General features: G+C 36.7%; 1 protein-coding gene across 4 annotated transcripts in view; it reads right to left on the bottom strand.

Moving 5' to 3' along the window:
* The window catches only part of SNX14 (sorting nexin 14), a 76,330-nt gene extending 51,855 nt beyond the window's left edge, over window positions 1-24,475 (bottom strand). For 2 of the 4 annotated variants that reach the window (XM_041753966.1, XM_041753967.1), the window contains exons 1-7: window positions 24,091-24,475; window positions 11,304-11,424; window positions 10,091-10,164; window positions 9,931-10,009; window positions 6,407-6,450; window positions 4,563-4,650; window positions 272-356 (exon numbers count right to left, since the gene is read on the bottom strand). In XM_041753966.1, the coding sequence (XP_041609900.1) occupies window positions 272-356; window positions 4,563-4,650; window positions 6,407-6,450; window positions 9,931-10,009; window positions 10,091-10,164; window positions 11,304-11,424; window positions 24,091-24,290 (691 nt within the window). In that variant the 5' untranslated portion in view covers window positions 24,291-24,475. Of the gene's footprint in view, window positions 1-271; window positions 357-4,562; window positions 4,651-6,406; window positions 6,451-9,930; window positions 10,010-10,090; window positions 10,168-11,303; window positions 11,425-24,090 lie in introns of all 4 variants that reach the window. The other 2 variants (XM_041753965.1, XM_041753964.1) reach the window with 1 other exon arrangement.
* Between the last annotated feature and the right edge of the window lie 371 nt (window positions 24,476-24,846).

The following is a 24,846-nucleotide window of genomic DNA, read 5'->3' as shown; positions in this document are numbered from 1 at the left end:
AGACTATCACTTAAAAGAAGATGACAGTCATCAATGATGACAGTCAAAAGTTAACTATATTTGAATTTTCATAGATTCCTGAGTTTTCACAATCACTTATACTGTAAACAAAGTATTAAAAAGGATTTTGGGGGAAAAAAAGGATTTTGGTTTAAAAGAATACTTTCATAGCATTTGTGAACATCAATTAATGCATCAGTATTTATACTTAGGTATTTAAGGTGAAAGTATATGAAAATCACTCAAACTTTATAGTAGAAAACTGTATTACCTTTCTGACTGGCTTTAACTATCACTTCTATATGCTTCATTGCTGCTTTTAAAAGTTTCTTGGTTATAATAGATGGAATATCCACCTAGAAAAATTCAACATTAAAATAAAATTTTTAAAACAATTATCACTGAATTAAAACGGCAGAAGCACTATAATTAAGATACCAGAACACATGATCTTAAAAATTAGATATTATGTAGAATCTTTCAAAAATAATTTAAAAGCACTTTACATTCTTGGATCTTACTAACTGCAACTTAGGAAGTTTTTCTACCACTCTAAAGAAAATATATCTTAATACGCATACATTATATATATATACTAAATTTTCTCACAAAATAGTATCTTTATTCTTGATTTATTTCTTTAATGTGTTTCTTTTAAATACATTCAAAGAAAAAGCTCAAGTAATTATCATCCCTTTGGGGCAACAAATTTGTTTACTAAGGTTACTTAAAAATGAAGTCTTTTAATTCAGTTTAACAAGATAAATCCTGGTTTTAAGTTATATAGAAGCATTCTATTTTGGAATAATATTGCATTTCATCATTCCCCACAGACATTTTTTCAGCTTAAAATCTGGAAACTGTACTGACTATGGATGGTAGGTTAGTGATGGAAGATTGAAGGCTTATATGTACACACATAAAAGAGACAAAAAAATAACTAAAACTAAATTGCAAATTAAATGAATCACCAAAAAGTATGTTTACTGGACTTCAACAGGCTTATCTTCTACTACAGAATTCAACACATTATATTTTCCCTTTATCAAAGGCATGAAAAATTGCATCACAGCCAAATATTGTGTTAATGTTTCAATTTTTTAAATTCTATATTAAAGGAAGGGGGAAATCACAGGTTGATAAATCTAATAAGTGTGATGATCATAAATTCTCAATTTTTAGTGATTTACCAGTAAAGCCCAGATCAGTTTACAGATATTTTTTGGCTATATAAGATCAAACATATTCAGTAATGGGGGATATTTTTGTTTAGTAGTATGCCTTATTGCAAAGTAACGTTACTCCTCATTTCTCTCTGGCTTCTTGTCCTCAATGACTATATACTGCTGTAATATTTTTTTCATTTTTTTTATAATACTAAATTTATTTTTTATTGGTGTTCAATTTGCCAACATACAGAATAACACCCAGTGCTCATCCCATCAAGTGCCCCCCTCAGTGCCCGCCACCCAGTTACTCCCAACCCCCGCCCTCCTCCCTTCCACCACCCCTAGTTCGTTTCCCAGAGTTAGGAGTCTTCCATGTTCTGTCTCCCTTTCTGATATTTCCTACCCATTTCTTTTCTCTTCCCATCTATTCCCTTTCACTATTATTTATATTCCCCCAACGAATGAGACTATATAATGTTTGTCCTCCGATTGACTTATTTCAAACTGCTGTAATATTTAACAAATAAACAAATATTTAACAAACAGAATGCTTTCATTTCCAAACAATTTATATTATCTTATCATCTGAGAACACTCATGAAAATTTTCATTTTTAAGTCCCATTTTGGAGACTTCAGGTCAGAATCAAAATGGTAAAATAATGGGTTCATCATTAAACTTTAATCTTAAAAAAGGCCACCATCAATGACTCATTATTTCCATTATCCCCAAACTGCCAATTTGTATTATTTAGGTAACAGTATCAGGGATAGAACATTGTACTAGGAATAAGATGACCAGGCATAATCCCATTAATTACTACCTCTGACACTTTCACAAAATTACTTTCTATAAAATGGGTATGATAATGATCTACTTATCTGCTGGGATAGTAATGCAGATAAAATGAAAAGAAAGGACAGAAAGCTTAACAATCCAGAACACAGAAGAAAATATATGGATGCTTATAACTCAATAATACATAGACAATCCAGTTAAAAAAATAGGAAAAGGATTTGAATAGACATTTCTCCAAAAAAAGATATACAAATGGCCAATAAGCATATGAAAAGATGTAAGTCATCAGGGAAATGTAAATCAAAGTCACAATGATACTACTTCATACCCATTAGGCATGGTTAAAATTTAAAAAATGAGATAAAAATTAGTCGTGACAAAGAGATAGAGAAATAGAGCCCTCACATAACTGGTGGGCATGTAAAATGTGTAGCCACTTTGGAAAAGAGTCTGGTAGTTCCTCAAAAAGTTAAATAGAGTTACCATTTGACTCAACAATTATACTCCTAGATATGTACCCAAGAAAAATGAAAACATATATGCCCATAACCATCAAAAACACTTGTACACAAATGTTATGGCTCCATTATCCAGAAGGGTCAAAAAATGGAAATAATCCCAATGTCCATCAACTGTTGGATGAATAAATAAAATGTGGCATATCCACACAATGGAATATTATTCAGACATAAAAAAAAAAAAAGAAAGAAGTACTGATGCATGCTACAATGTAACATGGATGAACTCTGAAAACATTATGCCAAGTCAAAATAACCAGTCAAAACAGACCACATATTACATGATTCCATTTATATGAAATCTCCAGAATAAACAAAGCTACAGAGACAGAAAGTAGATTAGTTGTTGGCTAGATCTAAGTAGATGAAAGAACAAGGGTTAATGGCTAAAGCGTATGAGGTCTCCTTCTGGGTGATAAAAATGTTATAAAATTGTGGTGATGGTTGAGTAAATTGAGGAATATGCTAAAAACCATTGAATTATACACTTAAATAGATGAACTGTCCAGTATACAAAGTAGACCTTAATAAAGCTGTTACCAAAAAATACATATAATGCAATCAAATGTGAAGTACTTTGATTTTAAAATCACTAGGCTATCTCAAAGCTTAGCAGAGCAGAGTTATTCTAATACCTATCAATAAATGTATTATAATGAGTCAGCTTTTTGATCAATTAATTTTATTTGACTTACTCTAAGTTGTAATTTAAGTAATCTAAGTTGTATCAACCAATGGATATTTCTTACCAAATCTCTTATTCCAATTAAATAGTCTATACAGCTGCCTTTGACCTTTTTTAAACAATATGGTTAATGTTTATCAATTTTCTATTTATTAAATGGTAAAAGCTCATACCAAAAAACAAAGGTGAACAGAAGAAATGCACAGGAATAATCAAAAATCAGCATCAACCCACTGCAACAGTAAGTTAACAATGATAAGGATATTTATATGTCCTTAATACACATATTAACAAGCTTATATGAGGTTTGTTTTCAATGTGGAAAAATATCACATATATTATTCCAGCCTATTCCACTTGAAATAATTTAAGAAAAATAATTTCTCATATAAATAAGTACTATTCTACAAAATAATTTTTCATGGCCACACAGAATTCTGTAATTGGCATGTACTGTATTTTTTTTTTTTTTTGCATGTACTGTATTTTAATCAACAATCTTATCATTAGATGTCAGTTTTTCTTTTTGGTTTTCCTTATTTTAAATCACACTATAATGAATCTTTGGGCATATATTTTTATATATATTTCTAATTATTTCTTTATAATATATTAACAAAAACAGAATTAAATTTGGGAGTGTAGACATTTTTAAGTCTTTTAATAAAGGTTGCCAAACTGCCTTCCAGTATAAGAATTATACCAATTGCGATCTGTATTTGCTTTGCCTGTTTTCCTACAACCACCATTAGTAAACATTATCATCCTTTATCATTCCCAACATGATAAGCAACAGAATAATATCCCATCAAAATAACATATTTTCAAGTATTTATTGGCCATTTTTAAATTTTTATTTTGTGAGCTGCTTATTCATAATTTTTGCATGTATGTTCTACAGTGGTTGACTATATTGTTAATTTCTCAAAAAAAGTATAGAAACATTTAACAAGATTTAACTTTAGTTACTAATAGCACATAATATACCAATCCTATCAAACTGACAAGGCAATATATAAGCATGTGTGTCTACAGCCAACACACTTAACTATATACAGGCAAAGATCCAAACATACACATATTATGTCCTAAAAATTTTTTTAAAAAGGAGATCATAATCATCACCATTTACTCAGTAAATTCATCTAAGTGAAACATGACTTTTCTTTCTATACCTGTCTTTTTATTTCTAATCAGCACAAATGAAGATATTTAAGCATTAAGGAAAGTAAAATTTATCAATGAATCAAAAGTGACCCATTTATCTTTTAATCTAAAAAATTTTTTAAAAATACATACAGCATAGAATAAAGTAAAACTAAGATTTTTAAAAATCTCTTTAGTAATATAGTAAAACCCCAAGTTCCCAAATTTCTCATTATACATATATACCTTGTGAATCCTTCGAATTAAGACAGATGCAAAAAATCGTAATGTGATTCTCAGTTCATCAACAAAGGACTCATCATCTGTTACATCCCTTCAATTAAGGAAAAAAGCAAGTATTTAAAAGCTCAGAGAAACATACAGCTATCTTTTTTAGAAACCAAGAAAAGTTTAGAACTTCCTCTTTTTTCTATTTATTTATGCTTTTTTCTTCACTTTTTTAACAAATAATGCATTACATTACAGAATAAAAGATTAAAATGTACAAAGAAAAAATAGACATCTCTCATAATTCTAGTACTAAGACATAATCACTAAGTTGTAGCATGTATTTCCCTGTAGACAACCACATGTACAAAGTCATATTTTTATAATACTCCAATCATTTCCTAAGCATCATCAAAGAAATTTCTATGAAATAAAACAATGAATAATTTTGGAGGAGCAACAAAATTAATACAAAATTTTAAATCAGTTTATTTATAAATTAATAATATAAATTAACTCTAAAAAGTTTTTTTAAATGTGTTCTATTTGAGAAAGAAAATAAACTGAAACTCAAAAATTTTTAAACAAATTTTGACAACCTTCTTTTGAGGAGCTACTTTTCATTTTCCTGAAGTCCTGAGGTCCCTAAAAGAATTAGGACATTTCTCTAATCAAAACAAGCAAGAAAGATATGTTAGTGGTGATATCCTGAACTGAAGATGGTGCTATTAAGTTCCTTGGCAGAATAAAGGAAGATAATTGTATTAACCAAGCTTCCCATTATCAATCCTAGGGAAGTGGCTATGTCAGCATCAATAACTACACAGAGGAGAAAAAATATACTTTATCATTTAGAAATAGAGCCAGCTTTAATGAAAGGTCAGAGCATGGGCAGGATGGGGGGAGTCTTTACAACAGGATTCATTTACAGGAAGACTTCCACCAGTTTTACTTATATGGCAATTGTCCCATATTTAAGATAGAATATCTTAATTAATATAAAAATATTAATTTACACAGCTTTTCAGGAAAATGCAGTATATAAATTGGATATTAAGTGTAATACATATAGAGCATCTCACCTACTAGCATGTGTTAATTAGAAAATTTAAAATATGTAAAATGAGGATAGATGTCATTAAATATTACAGTTATAAGTCATATAGGTGTAAGTATTCAAATATGTAACTAAATACAAGATGTTTTTGTAAGGAAAAGACTTATTAAATATATACATTGAATTTCTGATTCTCAAACTAGATTAATTTCTCAGATCTAAATTATTTTCTATATCCCGCAAGGCAAAGGGCACTTGTATATCCATAGGAGATGCTGAACAAAGTTACTTTGGGAAAAACATTAATATTCTAGGAAAATTCTATTAAAATTATCCTTCAATTTAATGAAACATCTAGATATAAATTTATCCTCTAAATGTACAATTATTTCAAATATAAAAAGTGCATATAAAATATTAAATCACACCATTTAGGAGTGATGAGAAATTCTCTAAGCTAATTTTCTTTCAAAAAGGAGCCAAGGTTTTTCTTTGCTATCGCTAAACTGTTTGATTGCCTATACATATGGTTCTTTTCTAGGGCCAATTATGCCTCCTGGGTAACATATGACGATCTCTGAAGACACTCTGGTGGTCACAAATAAAAGGATGAGGAGGTGCAAAAAGACCAGGGGTTCTGCTAAATATCCTATAATGCACAGGACAGTCCCCCACAACAAAGAATTACTTGAACTAAAATGTCAATAGTATCAAAGTTAAGAAATCCTGACCTACGTTGAAAACACTTCATTAGCACACTTAACTGCATTCACTAAAGAAAAAATATCTAATAGAAAGAACATACCTGTACCATGGATAAACAAAGTTTTCCAATACTAATTCAAGAACCTGTATAAAAATTCATTTTTAAAGAAAAATCAAATTAATTAACTAATTCTAGGAAAATGGACCATACTACTAAGTAATATATATTACCAAGAACCAATTTTATTATCCCAAATACTGACATCTAATATCACACTTTTACGTGACAAAATGTATACATAAACCTTACATGCTTGTCATGATGATCAGAAAAGAACATATGAGAAAACATTCTGAAAACCATAAAACTCCATAAAAAGAAACAATACTGTTAGAATGACATACACACATTTCTAAGCATTCCACAACGAAAACAAACAAATAAACAAATTGTTTCTGACTCTGAAGTTTCACTGAACTAAAAGTACTATGGAAAGAAGGAAAATAACAGGCTAGTCTTCTGGATTCCTAACTCTCTTTGTAAATACAGGTAGGTCAGACTTACATAAGGGGCCAAAATTAGGTATCAGAGATTACTTTTAAAGGGAGAATAATGACTAAAAGGGAGTATGAGGAGGACTTCTGGGGTAAAGCTTTATTTCTTGATCTGAGTGCTGGTAGTATTAGATATGTTCACTTTGTAAAAATTTTAGCTGTAAATTAACAATCAGTATATAAATTGTAAGTGAAAAAGTAACAAAAGAAAAGCCCTGGGTGTTAAACTTTCCATTTCTTAACTGTGCAGCATTATCTTAATTTTTAGAAAGACCTGCAACAGTGGGCAGTAACTTTCAAAAGCAGTAGGAAGGGACTGAACAAAGGTATATAATCTGACTATATGCCTATATTAGCACTAAGAAAGGTTATAGATTCTCTAAATATTAAGGCAAAATTTGATTTTTTTATTAGAAAAACTAAGCACAAGTGATACCAGTTGGGAAAGGAAGATACAGGAAACAGGGATATGACACAGAAAGGAGACTAGAAAATTTGCCATTAAACATTTGGTCTTTATTCCCCACATCCAATCACCAAATATTACTGATTTTACAGCCTAAGTAGCTCTTTTCTACAGGTCCACTGTTGAGTTCTTATCTTCTCAACCCTATATTGTAGCAATATCCTCTAAACTAGTCTCCCTCCTTGTAAGCTAGCTCCCTTCTATCCTCCAGAGCTGCCAAAGTAATCTAAAACATATATTTGACCACATCACTCCCCTGCATGAAACCACAATGTATCAAAGTAAGAAAAGTGGAGCTGCACTGATTTTGAAGGTGTAGGAGAAAGCTGCCTGCTAGCAACTGTGACCATTTACTTCCTTTTCACCTCCCACTGTATCCTGTGAGTCACATCTGAAAACTCTAGTTATATAGTTCAAAAATCAGAGGCTCCCATGATCACTTAAACTCCTTCAGCAATGTCCTTTAAGTCTTTTGATGATATGATTTCTAAAGAGCCATATGAAAACTGGTTAAGAACTAAGCCAGACTCAGCTTTTATAGTAAGTTCTGCTACCAACCAGCTACGAACCTGAGAAAATTATTAAATCCCTTTAAAGCCTACGTTTGGTAAAATCATCAATAACAGTACCTATTTTACAGGTTGTATGACTCCAGGAAATAATGTAAGTATAGTAATTAGTACAGTGACTAACAGTAAGTAACTAATAAATATTAGCTACGAGAATACAGTCTCCTCAATGCCCACATCCTCCCCAACATTTTGCCCTCCAGCTTACTGAACACTTTTTTCAAAGCTTCTCTTTCTTTTCAAAAGCTCATCCTAAATCCTGAAATACCCTTTTCCACACTATCAGTCTGGCAAACTGCTACTCAAACTTTCTGATTACCCCTTTCAACAGTTATGCACTTTTTCCTATGTACTAGTAATATATATTGTACATTTCTTCCATTATTGCCTGCATTCACATTATATTCTATTTACCTATTTATATGTCTACCTCCCCTCCTAGACTGAAGTTCCTAGAAGAAAGGAACCATATCTTATTTTCCTTTTATTCCTGCAGCCTAGTTCAGTTCCTTCTTATAGTAAGATCTCAAAAAGAAGTTTTTAAATGTTGGAGCTAGTAATTACCAAAACCAGTATGTGCTGGGCAGTAGGCCAAGAGCTTCACATAAGTTTTTTCTTTTTTTGTTTAAGAAATAAAGTGTCAAAGACCCACAAATAATACTCATGGTAGAGGTCTTATCTTTAGCAGACCTCAAATCAGCACTCTAATAGAAATGCAATGTGAACCACATACATAATCTTATATTTTCTAGTAGCTACATTCTTAAAAAGTAAAAAGAAACAGGTGAAATTAATTTTATGACATATTTTATTTAGCCCAATATATTCAAAATATTATAATTTCAACACATGTTCAATAAAATATATGACAGGTTACTTTACATTCCTTTTTTCTTACTAAATCCTCAAAATCGCATCTCAATTTGGACTAACACATTTCAAGTATTTATGAACAGCCACATATGGCTAGTGGCTATCATACTAGATAGCATAGTCTTAAACCAAGGAATCTGGAAGATGAAAATGAAGAAAAAAGAAGAAATGAAAAAAAAAGTGCCAAGAGTTTGGCATTTATGTAGCATACTTTTAGTGAAATGATTCAAATTGGGAAAAAAGATAATGAGGCAAGATTCTGATGCCTAATGCTATTTTTCAATTAATTAGCATTCAATTTAATTCGATATATATCTATCAACTACCAACGACGTATCTGGCACCATACTTGGTGCTGGGAATAAATCAGTCCCCATTTACTGCCTTCAAGGACTTGACTCCCTTCTCAGATCAATGGAGAAAACAAGTCTGTAAAAGAAATAACTAAAATGGGACACCTGGGTGGCTTAGTGATTGAGCGTCTGCCTTCAGCTCAGGGCATGATCCCGGGTTTCTGGGATTGAATGGTCTCCCCGCCGGGAGCCTGCTTCTCCTTCTGCCTTCTTCTCCCTCTGCCTGTGTCTCTGACTTTCTCTCAGTGTCTCGAATGAATGAATGAATGAATGAATGAATGAATGAATGAATAGAAATAACTAAAATATATGTCACCATTTTCTTTTAAAATGTAACTATAACAAAGATAAGGGAGCATGCTTTCCTACATTATTGGGAAACAGTGAAAAGTATCCCATTCTCTGCTCTACCCTTCAGCAAGTGTGAAAGCTGGGATAATTCAGCAGGACATACTTGCTCCTTATATTTCAGGTCTCCTTTTTGGAACTACAAAATGGTATTGCCCTAACCATAAAGATGACTATCATTATAAAACTTAGAAAATATCTAGGTAAAACAGTGCTGCCTTTGGCTAAAATGTCCAGTTAAATTAGACATGGGACCCAAAAACATTTCTCTTTCCATTTAAGCTGCATATTTCATAATAATCAACTACTTAGTTAAGAACTGATTATTTGGCATATATTAAGATGTTCCACAATTAAATTTCCATTGATACTTAGTATTTTCTGCTTAGTATTACTAAGAAATACTTAGTATTTTCTTAGTATTTTGAGTATATTTGGCAATGTTAATTAAATCAGTTACCTCTGAGAGAGATGCATCAACCTTGGAAGAAATTTTCAGATCTAGCCACGGCTGGTAGTTTTCAAGTAGTAAGGAAGGCCTAAAGAAAATCATACAATTAAACTGCTTGATATCCAAAATGTAATTGGAAGGATCAACAAATACAAAATGTGTAACTTACCTATGTCTTTTACATTTCACTTTACCACAAACAGCACAGCTACGACCTTGAGGAAATAATTCTTGAAGTCCTAACTGCTAAAAAAGGGAAATGGGGAAGAGGAGAGATTTGTGTTTACTTTACACATAATCTTTAGTAAAGAGAATCAACTTTTCAAAAGCTTATTAATCAATCTATATATTCAGAGAATATTTTTTAATTATTATTGTCTGCCATAACACTGAAACCATTCTCTGTAATAAATTCTACTGGCTAAATTGCCAAATAAGAAAAAGTACCTGATAAAACGCAATACCTAAACCAAATTTCCAAGCATATAATTAAGGTCAGTTTTTATGCTCATTATAAAAAAAAATCAATCTATATTTGGAAATGATATTCTACTGCAGACATGTAAGAAAAAACTATTTCCTATTTCTCCAAAACCGTAACTTCAATAAGGGGGGAAGAGATGTAATAATTAGTAACATTTCTGACCAAATATGGGGCATCACTTTCCTTTTGTTTTTTCTAAGTAGAAATACCAATAAACCTAAGAAGAAGGACTGCATCAACTTGAATTATTAAGCAAGACTTCAAAATATCTACACACTAATGACTATGCCTACTAGAGATAGATTCAATACAGTATCACCCTAATGAAATTTCAAATATACAAATTATTTTGGTTAAGGAAAACTGCCTGATTATTTTTGTCTCTTTTAATAGAGCTAATAAGACATTTAGGAAATTAACAGGTTAAGATAATTTAATCCAGAGTTCCTAATTGTTGTGTCTGTGCCTCAGAATCACCCAGAAAGCTTTTAACAAATACTGATTATGAGGCCCTACCCAAGAACTATTCCAGAAAAATTTGATAAAAGAGCCAAAAATCTCTCTCTCTTTTTTCCAAAGATTCCCCAGGTGATTCTACTGTATAATCAACTTTGGGGACCTCTGTTTTAATTTATTGTCTTCATAGTGAATATGCAGTTAGGTATCTAAAATTATGGATCCCAACTTTTTGAGAATTTTATATTTTCTTTTTACTGCATACCTTAAAAATATACACATATGTAAATTGCATTTCAAATATGTTCTGATATCTTCCATTAAATAATAGAAGATGGATTTTTTAAATCACTGCTTTAATATGCTTTCAGTAATAATATCAAACAGCATAGGTAATACGTACTGACTCTTAAAAACAGGAACAGGAACACATAAATTTTACCTTCGGTTTGTATTTTATTGAGAAGAATATATTTGGTAAGAGAGAATCTGGTCCCAATGAGCAATAGAATGTAACAACTCCAGCAACAAATGACCAGAAGATCATTAAAACATGAAGATACCTTAGAAATAAATGAAAATAATTATTACAACCAAAAAAAGTTTAAAACTTAAGTTGTCCCTTCATTGATTTAACATGTATTTATTAAGCACCTACCATATCAGACTAAAAACAGATCTCCAATCATGATGTCTGCGGTGTATTTATTTAACTAGAAGGATCACAGAATGCATGCTATCAAATACAGATTTCATATAAAGTATAAGAAAGTATAAATTCGCAATATTTTATAATTTGGTACCTAGGTTGTTATGTCTGACTAGCCTATACTATATTCTTCCAAAATACCTTCAATGATATTGTACTATTTGTACCCCATCGAAAGTCTGATTATGTATCGTTAAACTAAAAAAACTTTACTGAGTGCCTATTATTTTGGCCACCTCGTCTAGGCTCTTGGGATACAGTCAGGAACAGCACTGCCATGATTTCTACATGCATGGAAAACATGGCCTGGTAGATGTGACAGGTAAATGAGCACAATACAGTGTGACCATGTGTTCTGTATTATGACAGAGAAAGCATATAGGAGATGGAAATACTTCAGGCAGAATATACAACCCAAATTTAAAGGGACAGAAAAGCTTTTTTCAAAGAAAGCAGTATCTACAGAAAATTTTAAAAGAATGAGTAGGAGAGCCCAACAGGAGAGAATAGGGTAGAGAAATGAGAGACTAGGGAACAGGCATGGAAATTCAAATTTGGGCAAACTACATGAACTAGTAAGATCTGAGCAGAGCTCCAAAAAGAGAAGTAGTTTTAAGATGAATCTTAAAAAAAAGAAGAAGCCAGATAATACGGTATCATAAGTCATGTTAATGTATCTTAATACAGGCAATCCTCATATTGCACAGTCCTGATATACACAAATTTCCATTACCATGATTTTGTGAAAACCAATCCCTCAACAATACAGTTCAAATTCCAATTACCACATTATATTTATTAACTGGTCACTATATAAAGCACAAACTTTGGGGCTAGTTCTTCAGTCCACAAATCACTATGCAGTGAGAAGAGAATGAAGCCAGTCCACAGAAAGAGAAAAAAGGAAGTGAAGAAAGTATCAGTTGTATTTTAAATCCAGGTTCTATGTGTCTTTGAGGCCTAGTCTAGCTACATTCCAATTCTTTCTGCATTTACATAACCTTCCAATGATTCCACTCTTTGCCAAACCTAGTATGAATTTAGTTTCTTTTTTTTTTTTTTAAGATTTTATTTATTTATTCATGATAGACACAGAGAGAGGGAGGCAGAGACACAGGCAGAGGGAGAAGCAGGTTCCATGCCAGGAGCCCGACGCGGGACCCGATCCCGGGGCTCCAGGATCACGCCCTGGGCCAAAGGCAGGCGCCAAACCGCTAAGCCACCCAGGGATCCCCTGAATTTAGTTTCTGTCATCCACCACTAAGAGTCTTGAGTAATACCCAGGACTCATGAAGAGTTTTAAGATTTTAGGAATTTTTATAAGTTTTAAGAAGGATGGGGTGCCTGGGTGGCTCAGTCGGTTAAGCGTCTGCCTGCAGCTTCAGGTCATGATCTTGGAGTCCTGGTATCAAGCCCTGTGATGGGCTCTCTGTTCAGTGGTGAATCTGCTTCTCCCTCTCCCTCTGTCATCTCTCTCGCTCTCTCTCTCTCTCTCAAATAAATAAATAAAATCTTAAAAAAGAGAGAGAGAGAGAGAGAGAGAGAGAGTAGTATCACTAGACTGTATAATCAAAGGACCACTCTGGCTGTAAAATGGAGAATAACCTAAACTGGAAACATGCAGGCTAATTGGAAAGCTGAAGTAATCTACAGGGCTCAAAGGATAGCCTATGCTAGGAAAGACTTAAAAATCTGATTGTTTTAAAACATTTAGGAGGAAGAATTAAGAGGACTAAATTGCTGCTTAATGTGAGCAGAAGGGATAGGTAAAAAATTAGTTCTCTTTGGACTTGCTAAATCTCAACTATCTTAACATGGCAAGGAGTTGGGGCACTAGGATAGCCCAGTTGGTTGAGCATCAGATCATGAGCTCTGGGTCCTGGGACTGAGCCCAGAGTAGAGCTCCACTCAGTGGGGAGTCTGTGGAGGTTCTCCTTCTCCCTCTGCCCCTCCCTGCACACTTTCTCTCCTTCTCTTGCAAATAAATCAATCTTAAAAAAAAAAAATGTCAAGTAGAAATGTTTCATGAGTAGCTAAATATTGGGTAGTCTAAATCTCTGCAGAGAATATGAGCTAAAGAAAAGAGTTTGGGGGTTATCACATAAAGATCACTGAAGTCACGGGAATAAATGAAATGACCAGGGAGGAGCTGCAGAATTAAAAAATAATAGACATTTAAGAAATAAGCAGAGCAAGAGAAATTTATAAAGGAATCTAGTAATTAGAAGAGCTAGGGGGAAAAAATAAGAATCAAGTCATAAAGGCTGTCAAGGCAAAAAAAAAAACTCAACAGGGAAAATATAGTTAATATGATCAAATATCTTAAAATTAAGTGAGAGATTAGGACTGCCTGTCTCTGCCCACCCCCCCAGGTCTCTCATGAATAAATAAATAAAATCTTAAATAAAAAAAAAAAAAAGCGGGACGCCTGGGTGGCTTAGCAGTTGAGCATCTGCCTTTGGCTTGGGTCATGATCCTGGGGTCCTGGGATCAAGTCCTGCATCAGACTTCCCTCAGGGAGCCTGCTTTTTTTTTTTTTTTTAATAAATTTATTTTTTATTGGTGTTTAATTTGTCAACATATAGAATAACACCCAGTGCTCATCCCATCAAGGGCCCACCTCAGCGCCCGTCACCCAGTCACCCCCACCTCCCACCCACCTCTAGTTTGTTTCCCAGAGTTAGGAGTCTTTCATGTTCTGTCTCCTTTTCTGATATTTCCCACTTATTTTTTCTCCATTCCCCTTAATTCCCTTTCACTATTTTTTATATTCCCCAAATGAATGAGACCATATAATGTTTGTCCTTCTCTGACTGACTTATTTCACTCAGCATAATAGCATCCAGTTCCATCCACGTCAAAGCAAATGGTGGGTATTTGTCGTTTCTAATGGTTGAGTAATGTTCCATTGTATACATAAACCACATCTTCTTTATCCATTCATCTTTCGATGGACACCAAGAGGAGCCTGCTTCTCCCTCTGCCTATGTCTCTGTCTCTCTATATATTTCTCTCTCATGAATAAATAAATAAAATCTAAAAAAAAAAAAAAAAAAAAAAAAAAAAGCTGTGAGACAAAGGCTGAGTCACCAAACCAGATGAATTGCCTGGTCATAATGTTGCCTGCACAACAAAATTAAAACCTCTTAAACCGGGGATCCCTGGGTGGCGCAGTGGTTTGGCGCTTGCCTTTGGCCCAGGGCGCGATCCTGGAGACCCGGGATCGAATCCCACATCGGGCTCCTGGTGCATGGAGCCTGCTTCTTCCTCTGCCTGTGTCTCTGCCTCTCTCTCTCTCTCTCTCTGTGACTATCATAAATAAATAAAAATTAAAAAAAAAATTAAAACCTCTTAAACCTTTATGGTTCCTTTCAATCGGGCCCCAGTTCACTTTCCTACCCTTATTTCTTTCCAGTCCTTTTTTTTTTTCTTTTTTTTTTTTTAAGTAATATCCACACCTAGCATGGGGCTTGAACTCACAACCCTGAGATCAAGACTCCCACGCTCTATTGACTAAGCCGGCCAGGCACCTCTCTTCTCATTCCTGTATACAAAGCTTTACTCTAACCAAAATAGCATGCTTGACATCAAGCTTTAAAAACAAAAAACAAAAAATAAAACAAAACAAAAAAACAAAAAATAACACCTTATGCTTAGAAACTAACTCAAATTATAGAGGTATTTCAGAGAGGAAATTATCAAATTCTTGTCCACAGCAGCTTACCAAAAATCATTTTGACCCAGAGAAACATGAGTCAATTCAGAATTTTTAGGAATTTTGAAGTTACATAGTACGTATATCATATATAATACTCCCAATGAGATCTAATATAGTACTCCATAATTAGATATTAATATTTCTGCAGCAAAACACAAAAGCAGTAAGAAATAAAATACGTCAGAAACAAAGACTATAGTCTTAGGTCTGTTCAGGTCAGGTTTTGTGATCAAATGTACTTTGTGCAAATTTAGGGGAAAAGTTTTTGATTTCGGAATTACAGATTAGGAATTGTAGACCTGTATTAGGCTGAACGACAATAAACACTACATGCAATATGTATGGGCTGTAACTAAAGCAAGCAACGACTAAGGTATTAAGGAGAAAAATCTATATCCTTAAATGCATTAACCCAGTGGTTCTCAACCAAGGGTGTTTTGCCCCCAAGGAGTGTTTGGCAGTATATGCAGACATTTTTGATTGTCACAACTGTGGGGAGGGGGGAAAGGAAAAGTGCACTATTGACATCAAGTGGCTAGAGGCCAAGACTGCTGCTTAGTATACAATGTACAGGCCAGCCCCCCTCCCCAACAACAAAAAATATCTAACCCAAATTATCAATAGTGCTGAGGTTGAGAAACCTGGCATTGATCAGAGACAAATATTAAACCAACAAGTTAAGCATTCAGAAAGCTGGGGGAAAAAATACAACCCAAACACATTAAAAGGAAGGAAACAATAAATAGAATAGAAATCAATAAAGTAGGGATGGGGCAGCCTGGGTGGCTCAGCGGTTTAGCGCCACCTTCGGACCAGGGCGTCATCCTGGAGACCTGGGATCGAGTCCCACATCGGGCTCCCTGCACGGAGCCTGCTTCTCCCTCTGCCTGTGTCTCTGCCTCTCTCTCTCTCTCTCTCTGTGTCTCTATGAATAAACTAAAAAGAAAAAAATAATAAATAAATAAATAAAATAAAGTAGGGATGCCTGGGTGGCTCAGCAGCTGAGTGTCTGCCTTCTGCTCACTGTGTGATCTTGGAGTTCTGGGATCGAGTCCCACATCAGGCTCCCCATGGAGCCTGCTTCGCCCTCTGCCTGTATCTCTGCCTCGTTGGGTGTCTCTCATGAATAAATAAATAAAATTTTAAAAAAAATAAAGAAATCAGTAAAGTAGACAACAAAGGAAAGAGAAAATAAAATCTAAGCTGGGTTTTGGAAAAAATTTTAAAAATAAGCAAACCTCTAACTGAATTTATCCTACTTTCCCAATTTGAGCTGTACTTTTTTTTTTTCAAAGGTTTTATTCATTTATTTGAGAGAGATAGAGATAATGAGAGAAGCACAAGCAGGGAGCCCACCCCAGGGCTTGATCCTAGGACCCCGAGATCACCAACTGAGCAGAAGCCAAATGCTGAACCAACTGAGCCACCCAGGTGCTCCAAGCTATACTTTACTATAACTAAATAGACACAGCAGGTGAAAAAGCAATTCCAAAAGAAAGAAAAAAGAGAAAAAATTCAAAATTTAAAATATGCAAGTAATGAGAAAATCATCATGTTGCAAGCTATAATGAAGCAACTCACTAGGGTATAAATAAATAGTAAAACCAAAGAGGCCTGCTGGGCAAAGTCTTAGCTGTCACTATCCAAATCCAAAAAAAAGAAGGCAACTCCATCTTATGTGGAGTTAACCTCTCATGTGATAAGATGTACCCAGCATCACTGAAATATTCCCACAATGCCCCCCCCACCAAAAAAAAAACTAAATCTAATCAAACTTATAAATCTAACACTTTATCTACAAAAAATATTCAGGTAAGGGGAAAAAAAAAAAAAAAAGACATGAGGAACCTAACAGCAAAAGTGTGAACAAATGACCCAGTTTCTTCAAGGCAATGGAGGGGAGTGCGAGGGGGGAGAAGCAGATCCAGGTAAACAATGTACAGCTTGTGGGCCAAATGCCACCTGCTTTGGTATGACTCTTAAGCTAAGACGGTTTTTACATTCTTTAACGGTTCTTTAAGAGGCAGCTCGGGTGGCTCAGCAGTTTAGCGCCGCCTTCGGCCCAGGGCCTGATCCTGGAGACCTGGGATCGAGTCCCACGTCAGGCTCCCTGCATGGAGCCTGCTTCTCCCTCTGCCTCTCTCTCTCTCTCTCTCTCTCTCTGTCTCTCATGAATGAATAAAAAAAATCTTTTATAAAAAAAGAAAGAATATGGGACATAGAGCTGATGTATCCCGAAGTCTAAAATATTTACTGACACTTCACCGAAAAATTTTGCCAACTATTATTTTAAATTATAAGAGATTTATAAAAGCTTAAGAGATGTAGCTCCCACATACAATAAGTGGACATATTTTAGATTCTGATTAGTATATACTACAAATTTTCACACATGAAAATTTAATTGAAGACTTGTTATTAGGTTTTATTAACCAATTACTGGTAATTATTTTAAGGTTATGGTTTTGTGTAGAAGTTTTTAAAATGGAGGAAGATTAGATTTTTTTTCAAATATGCAAAATATTGACGGTTGTTGAAGCTGAGTGATGGGTGCTTAGAAGTTCTTTGCACTCTCTTTTTTTCTATGTATGCTTGGAAATTTCCAAAATCAAAAGCTAATAAAAAAGACAAAGTTTTGGGATGCCTGGGTGGTTTGGTAGTTGAGCATCTGCCTTTGGCTCTGGGCGTGATCCCAGAATCCTGGGATTGAGTCCCATATCAGACTCCTTGCATGGAGCCTGCTTCTCCTGTCTCTGCCTCTCTCTGTGTCTCTCATGAATAAGTAAACAAAATCTTAAAAAAAAAAAAAAAAAAAGACAAAGTTTTAGCAAGACAGATCAAGGAATAAAAGAAAAAGAATGCAAATATACAAAATACAGAATGAAGAAGAAATAATGACAGTTAATACTGAAATGAAAAATGAAACTACAAACAACTGTTCATAAGTGGATAACCTACAGAACAAATTTTTGGAAAAAAAAACAAAAATGTTAGAAATTAGCAAGTGAAGAACTAAATAACTTATATAGACCAATTATCATTACAGGTATTAAAACAGCAATCAGAGACCTGGCTGCAAAAAACAAAACAAACAAACAAAAAAGAGACCTGGCCCAAATGATTTTACCAAACTTAAATGAGACAAATAATCCCTATCCTATATAGATGACTTCAGGAAAGAAAAATGAGAAAAAAACTGCTAATTTAAAAGGACTAATATGATGTTAATTTCCAAACCGGATAAGGACAATATAAGAAAATCATTAGGTCTATTTTACTTATAAAATATTAAGTAGGGCAGCCCGGGTGGCTCAGGCGTTTAGCGCTGCCTTCAGCCCAGGGTGTGATCCTGGAGACCCGGGATCAAGTCCGATGTCGGGTTCCCTGCATGGAACCTGCTTCTCCCTCTGCCTGTGTTTCTGCCTCTCTCTGTGTCTCTTGTGAATAAATAAAATCTTTAAAAAAAAAATTTAAAAAAAAAGAATCTCTCCCTCTGTCCTTCCCTCTGCTCCTCCCCCATTCCCACTCTCTTTCAGTCTCATTCTCTCAAAATAAATAAATCTTTTAAAAAATAAAATAAAATAAAATATTAAGTGAAATATTAGTTAACTAAAATTAGCAGTATTATCATAAAGAATAATAAATCATAAGAAAGGCATGTTTTTAAATAGCTCATTATCTTTATTTTTTTATTCATTTTTGAATTTAAATTCAATTAGCCAACAAACATATAGCATTAATCTTAGATGTCGTATTTAATAATTCATCAGTTGTGAATAACACCCAGTGCTCATCACATCACCTGCCCTCCTTCATACCCATCACCCATTACCCCCCTCCACCTCTGCTTCAGCAACCCTCAGTTTGTTCCCCATAGTTAAGAATCTCTCATGGTTTTTCTCCTTCTCTGATGACCTTCCCATTCAAGTTTTCCTCTCATCCCCTACGAGAAGAAGTTTCCTATATTCCACAGGTGAGTGAAACCATATGATAATTGTCTTTCTCTGATTGACTTATTTCACTCAGCATAATACCCTCCAGATCTATCCATGTCTGTGTAAATGGTTCATATTCATCCTGACGGCTATATATTCCATCGTATACATACGCCATATGTTCTTCATCTATTCATCTGTCAATTTTCATTTTGGCTCTTTCCACAGTCTGGCTGCTGTGGACAATGCTGTTATGACCATTGGGGTGCAGGTGCCCCTTTGGATCTCCACATTTGTATTTTGGGTAAATCTGCAATTACTGGGTCAGAGGGCAGTCCTGTTTTTAACTTCTTGAGGAACCTCCATAGTGTTTTATAGAGTGATTGTACCAGCTTGCAGTCCCACGAACAGTGTAAGAGGGTTCCCCTTTCTCTGCATCCTCGCCAGTATTTGTTGTTTCCTGTCTTGTTAATTTTAGCCATTTTGACTGGTGGAAATGGCATCTCATTGTGGTTTTGATTTGTATTTCCCTGATGCCAAGTGCCGTGGAGCATTTTTTCATGTACCTCTTGGCCATTTGTACGTCTTCTTTGGAGAAATGTCTGTGCATGTCTTCTGCCCATTTCTTAACTGGATTATTTGTTTTTTGGGTGTTGAGTTTGAGAAGTTCCTTATAGATCTTAGATACTAGCCTTTTATCTGATATGTCATTTGCCCTATTTTACAGATGAGGAGGCTGTGACAGATAAAAGTTAAATCACTTAACCAAAGTCAAATAACTGATTAATGGAGGAGGCAGAATCAAATTCTTACAATGACACTCAGATTCAAAACTTTCGGCCACAACAATAAATCCCCTCAATAAAAAAAAGAAAAAAAAAAAAAAAAACTCTTAATGTTGTATCTGAGCCAAACAAAACACTTAAAGTGTCAGTTAGCTATTATTACTGTTATTATTACTAGCATTAACTTAAAATATTCCTTATTATAACACTCAAATATTCAACACAATCGGTGAATATAATTATATCTATACTCCTAGTTTTCCCTAAAAATACTGTAACAGTGATATCATAATTTGAAATATATAAAGTATGTTACTCTATTCCTTCCACAAATCACTTAAAATAGTCAAAAGTTAGAACTATTTATCTTTCCACAGATAATTCATATTGAAAGAAAAATTTATATACTAAATAATACCTTAAAAGACCTTTAGGAATTAAAGTTTCAAGACTATAATAGAAAAAATCTCAGGGGTGCCTGGCTAGCTCAATTGATAAAGCATGTGACTCTTGATCTCAGGGTCATGAGTTCAAGCTCCACATTGGGTGTGGAGACTATTTAAAATAAAATTTTAAAAAAAGATTAATAAATTTTTAAAAGAGTACTATTCTAAGTTTAACCATATAGAGGGAAAGCTCCAAATCTCCATACTAACCAGTAAAGATTTCAAATTGGAAAATTTATTTTAAAGTTGTTGCTAAAAACTAACTGGTGAAATGTGTAGAAATCACTTTTTTAAAGTATATATGTTTTTATAAAGATTTTATTTATTTATTCATGAGAGACACAGACAGAGAGGCAGAGACACAGGCAGAGAGAGAGGCAGGCTCGCTGCAAAGAGCCCGATGTGGGACTTGATCCCAGATCCCGGGATCACGCCCCGAGCCAAAGGCAGACGCTCAACCACTGAGCCACCCAGGCATCCCAAATATTTTTTTTAAGTAATCTTTATACCCAATGTGAGGTTCAAACTCACAACCCCAAGACCAAGAGTAACATGTTCTTCTAACTGAGCCAGCCAGGCACCCCAAGAAATCACTTACTGAAGGTGTCCATTTCTTCTCATTTCATCATTATACCCCTAATATTTTTATTTTTGTATTATATATATATATTTTTAAATTTCTAAATAGATATACCTAGTATTTTCCACTCCCAGAAAGGACATTTTCTTGTACAACAATCTTCCAGAGACAGCCAAAGCATACATAAACATACATGTTTATATGTACATATGTATGTATACATGTATGCTAAAGAAAAATCACACAATACACTGAAAAGCATACAATATATACTGTCTTGAACATTCCAAAAGCTTTTGCCTTGGGCAGCCCAGGTGGCTCGGCGGTTTAGCGCTGCCTTCAACCCAGGGCCTGATCCTGGAGTTCCAGGATCAAGTCCCACGTCGGGCTCCCTGCATGGAGCCTGCTTCTCCCTCTACCTGTGTCTCTGCCTCTCTCTCTCTGTGTCTCTCATGAATAAATAAATAAAATATTTTTTAAAAAAACACAAAAGCTTTTGCCTTGGAAAGGGTACTTAATCATTTTTTTTAAGTAGACTCTAGTCCCAATGTGGGACTTGAACTCATAACTCTGAGATCAAGAGTCCCATGCTCTACCAACTGACCCAGGCCCCCCAAGGTACCTAACCATTCTTTCAGTCTAGACAGTTCGATGACATTTAAAGTCACTTTTACTGGTTTCAACAGGAACAAAGGAAAAATACACAAAAATATATGCAAAAACAATATCACTCATAAATCCAACCAATCAGAGATAACAGTTACGTAATATATCCTTCTTTCTTTGCATAATACAAATAAAGATACAGGGTCAACATCAGATGGTATCTTATGATTTCTTAAGGAAGAACACCTAGATGCTATAATTAAGTAGGCGACCTCAGAAATCTAGTTCAATCGGATCTTGCATGCCCATCCTTGGACACCTAAACTGACCCATCTACGAAAAAAGATGGGTTAAGAATTCCTGGACAAAACTTACTAATCACAGAGTTTACCTATCCTTCATACTAAAGCTATTCATAGCTTAAAATACCTTCCAGATTACCGAAAGCATGTAAGTACTTAATAATTCATTTCAACTCTGTTAAGATTGCCCTTCCTCCATATTTCTAAAATCAAATATCTTACTATCACCATCAAAGCACATTTTCCAGTAAAATATCAACTGCTATTTAAACCTAGTATTATATTTAAAAAAATAAAAATAAATAAACCTAGTATTATATCAACCCAGAGTGAACTAAGAAGAAAGCAATATGGCTACGGAAAAAATTCAATTCTAACAGTCACAGGAAATGGGTACCTTAGAACATAAATAAATCACCAAATTCCTGGTGAATGCTTTCCCATTCCTATCTTCAGGGATCAACTACCCCAAAATAAAGACTATGGATGGTTTCATGCACAAAACATCAGAAAAGGGAAGCTTGGGTAGCTCAGCGGTTGAGCGTCTGCCTGCAGGCCAGGGCGTGATCCTAGAATCACAGGCTCCAGTCCCACATCCAGCTCCCTGCATGGAGCCTGCTTCTCCCTCTGCCTGGATCTCTGCCTCTCTCTCTCTCTTTCTCTGTGTCTCTCATGAATAAATAAAATCTTTTTTAAAAAATCAGAAAAAACATGTAGGTGCTGTTGCTGACAAGTGTCTCAGACTTCTCTCCACCAGGAGCAAATCTGGAAATAATCTGAAGGAAAGTTCTCCTCTACTACCTATTTCATCGTTATCATTTCTGGAAATAGCTAACTGAATGAAATCAAATTTATTTCAGGGGCAGAACCTTCCCATCTCAAAATGTCAACTGAACATATCAATTTTAACTTTCAATCTTCCCTTCCGGAATATTCTAGAAATACTGAGACGGGTACTATTTTGTTTTCTGACTTGTATTCAACAAATCTTTAAAGCAACCGTTTTAACCAACCACTCTGAGGAAAGCTTTGGCTACAAGACTGTGTGTGAGCCCTTAGTCTGAGGATTGTGTGTGTTTGTGCTTCAGCTGTACAAGTGTGTGTGTGTGTGTGTGTGTGTGTGTGCATGCTTGGGCTGCCATATCGTGTGCATGTGTGCATACACTTGTGCATGCTTCGACTGCAAGGTTGTGTGTGCATGGGAGCGCTTCAGCTCTAAGACTGTGAGCATGTGTGTGTGCTTTGGTTGTTAAGACTGTGTGTATGTGCGCACACTCTTCGGCTGTAAGACTGCGTGCGGACACTGAGGCTGTAAGATTGTGTGCACGTATCTGTGCTTCAGCTGTAAGACTGTGTGCGTAAATGCCCTTCAGCTGTAAGACTGTGTGTGTGCCTGTGTGCATGCTTCAGCTGTAAGACTGCATGCGTGTGTGCACTCCTAGGCTCTAAGACTGTGCGTGTGTGCACGCCCGCTTCAGCTGTAAGACTGTGTACATGTGTGCAAGCTTAGGCTGTAAGACTGTGCGCGTGTGCGCGCCCGCTTCAGCTGTAAGACTGTGTACATGTGTGCAAGCTTAGGCTGTAAGACTGTGCGCGTGTGCGCGCGCACTGCGGCTGTAAAAGTGTGCGTGTGTGTGCGCGCACGCCCTTCGACTCTCAGACTGTGTGTGCGCGCCTCGACTGCAAGACTGGGCGTGCGTGTGTGTGCTCACGCCTATGCTGAGAGCGAGGGGAGTCAGCCTAAAATCGGGGCTGCTAGGAGACCTGGAACCCTCCTTCGTCAGCTGACTGGACCGCCCCTGCAAGGTCTCAAATTGCGACGCACCTACAGATTTCACTCCTCTGAAAAGCAGCGATGATGGAGCACCAGGTTTTAAGAAACAGGTGAAAAGTAGGTAAGAATCGGGGACAGGCGTCCCGGGAGAGCCGGCCCCAGGAGAGGGGGCACGGCCCCGCGCCCCACCCCCTCTCGCACTTCCGGCCCGCACGCTCCGCCCAGCTCCCCGATGCCGCCCTTCCCGAGGCCTCGCAGCCGGCCGCAGCCCCGCAGCTGCGCAGCCCGGGCGCTCTCCCCCCAGTGGAGCGGCCCCCGCCTGCGTCCGCGGCCTGGCCGAGCAGCCGCCCGCCAGCCCCGCGCCGTGGCGTTACCTGTTGAGAAGCAGGGAGGCGACGCTGAGGCAGAGCAGCAAGAAGCAGAACAGCGGGTACTGGCGGCAGATCTCGCGTCCCACATCCAGCCGCAGCCGCTGCCTCAGCTTCTCCCCGATCGTCCGCACCCAGGGCACCATCTCCGTCGGCGTGGCCGAAGCCGTGCTACAGACTGAGGCCGAGGTCGAGGCAACCCCCATCAACCTCCCGCGTCTCCGCCCCGCCGGCCCGGCGGCTCCCCTCACAGCCGCCGACCGGCGGACCCTCCGCCCGGTGCAGCCGCCCGAGGCCCCGCCCAAGGCCGCGCCGCGCGTGCGCGGCCTCCGCCCCCCTCCCTCCCCCCCCTCCCGCCGCCGGCCGAGGGACTGCCCACGACGTGCCCGAGGTCGTCACCTCGCGCGAGGCCCTGCGCCCCCCCCCCCGTCGGTTCCGCCCTCTTGGTCGGGTCCGCGCGCCACCTGCCACCGACAGCCGGACTCCCCTGGCGACTGGCCTTTCTCGGAAGCCGGGGGGCGGGGGAAGCCGCGGCAACCAGTAACCGCCTGTATCGCGGAGAAGAAAGAGAAGGTTGTGCCCGAGCACGGGAGAAAGTACAGCCCCGCGCAGCCGCCGGGCCCTGCCTGAGGGACACTCGGAGCTCGCGGGGCCCGCTGGGGACTGTAGTCCGTGACGCGAGCCGGCGGAGCGATGGAGCGCCTGGTCGCGGCCCCCATCACTCTCCAGCGCCCCTCAGCGTAGGCTCCGCTTCGGAGGGGG

Source organism: Vulpes lagopus, chromosome 1 (genome assembly GCF_018345385.1).
Source record: "Vulpes lagopus strain Blue_001 chromosome 1, ASM1834538v1, whole genome shotgun sequence".
Classification (NCBI taxonomy): Eukaryota; Metazoa; Chordata; class Mammalia; order Carnivora; family Canidae; genus Vulpes; species Vulpes lagopus.
This window is presented reverse-complemented; position numbering and strand designations above follow the sequence as displayed.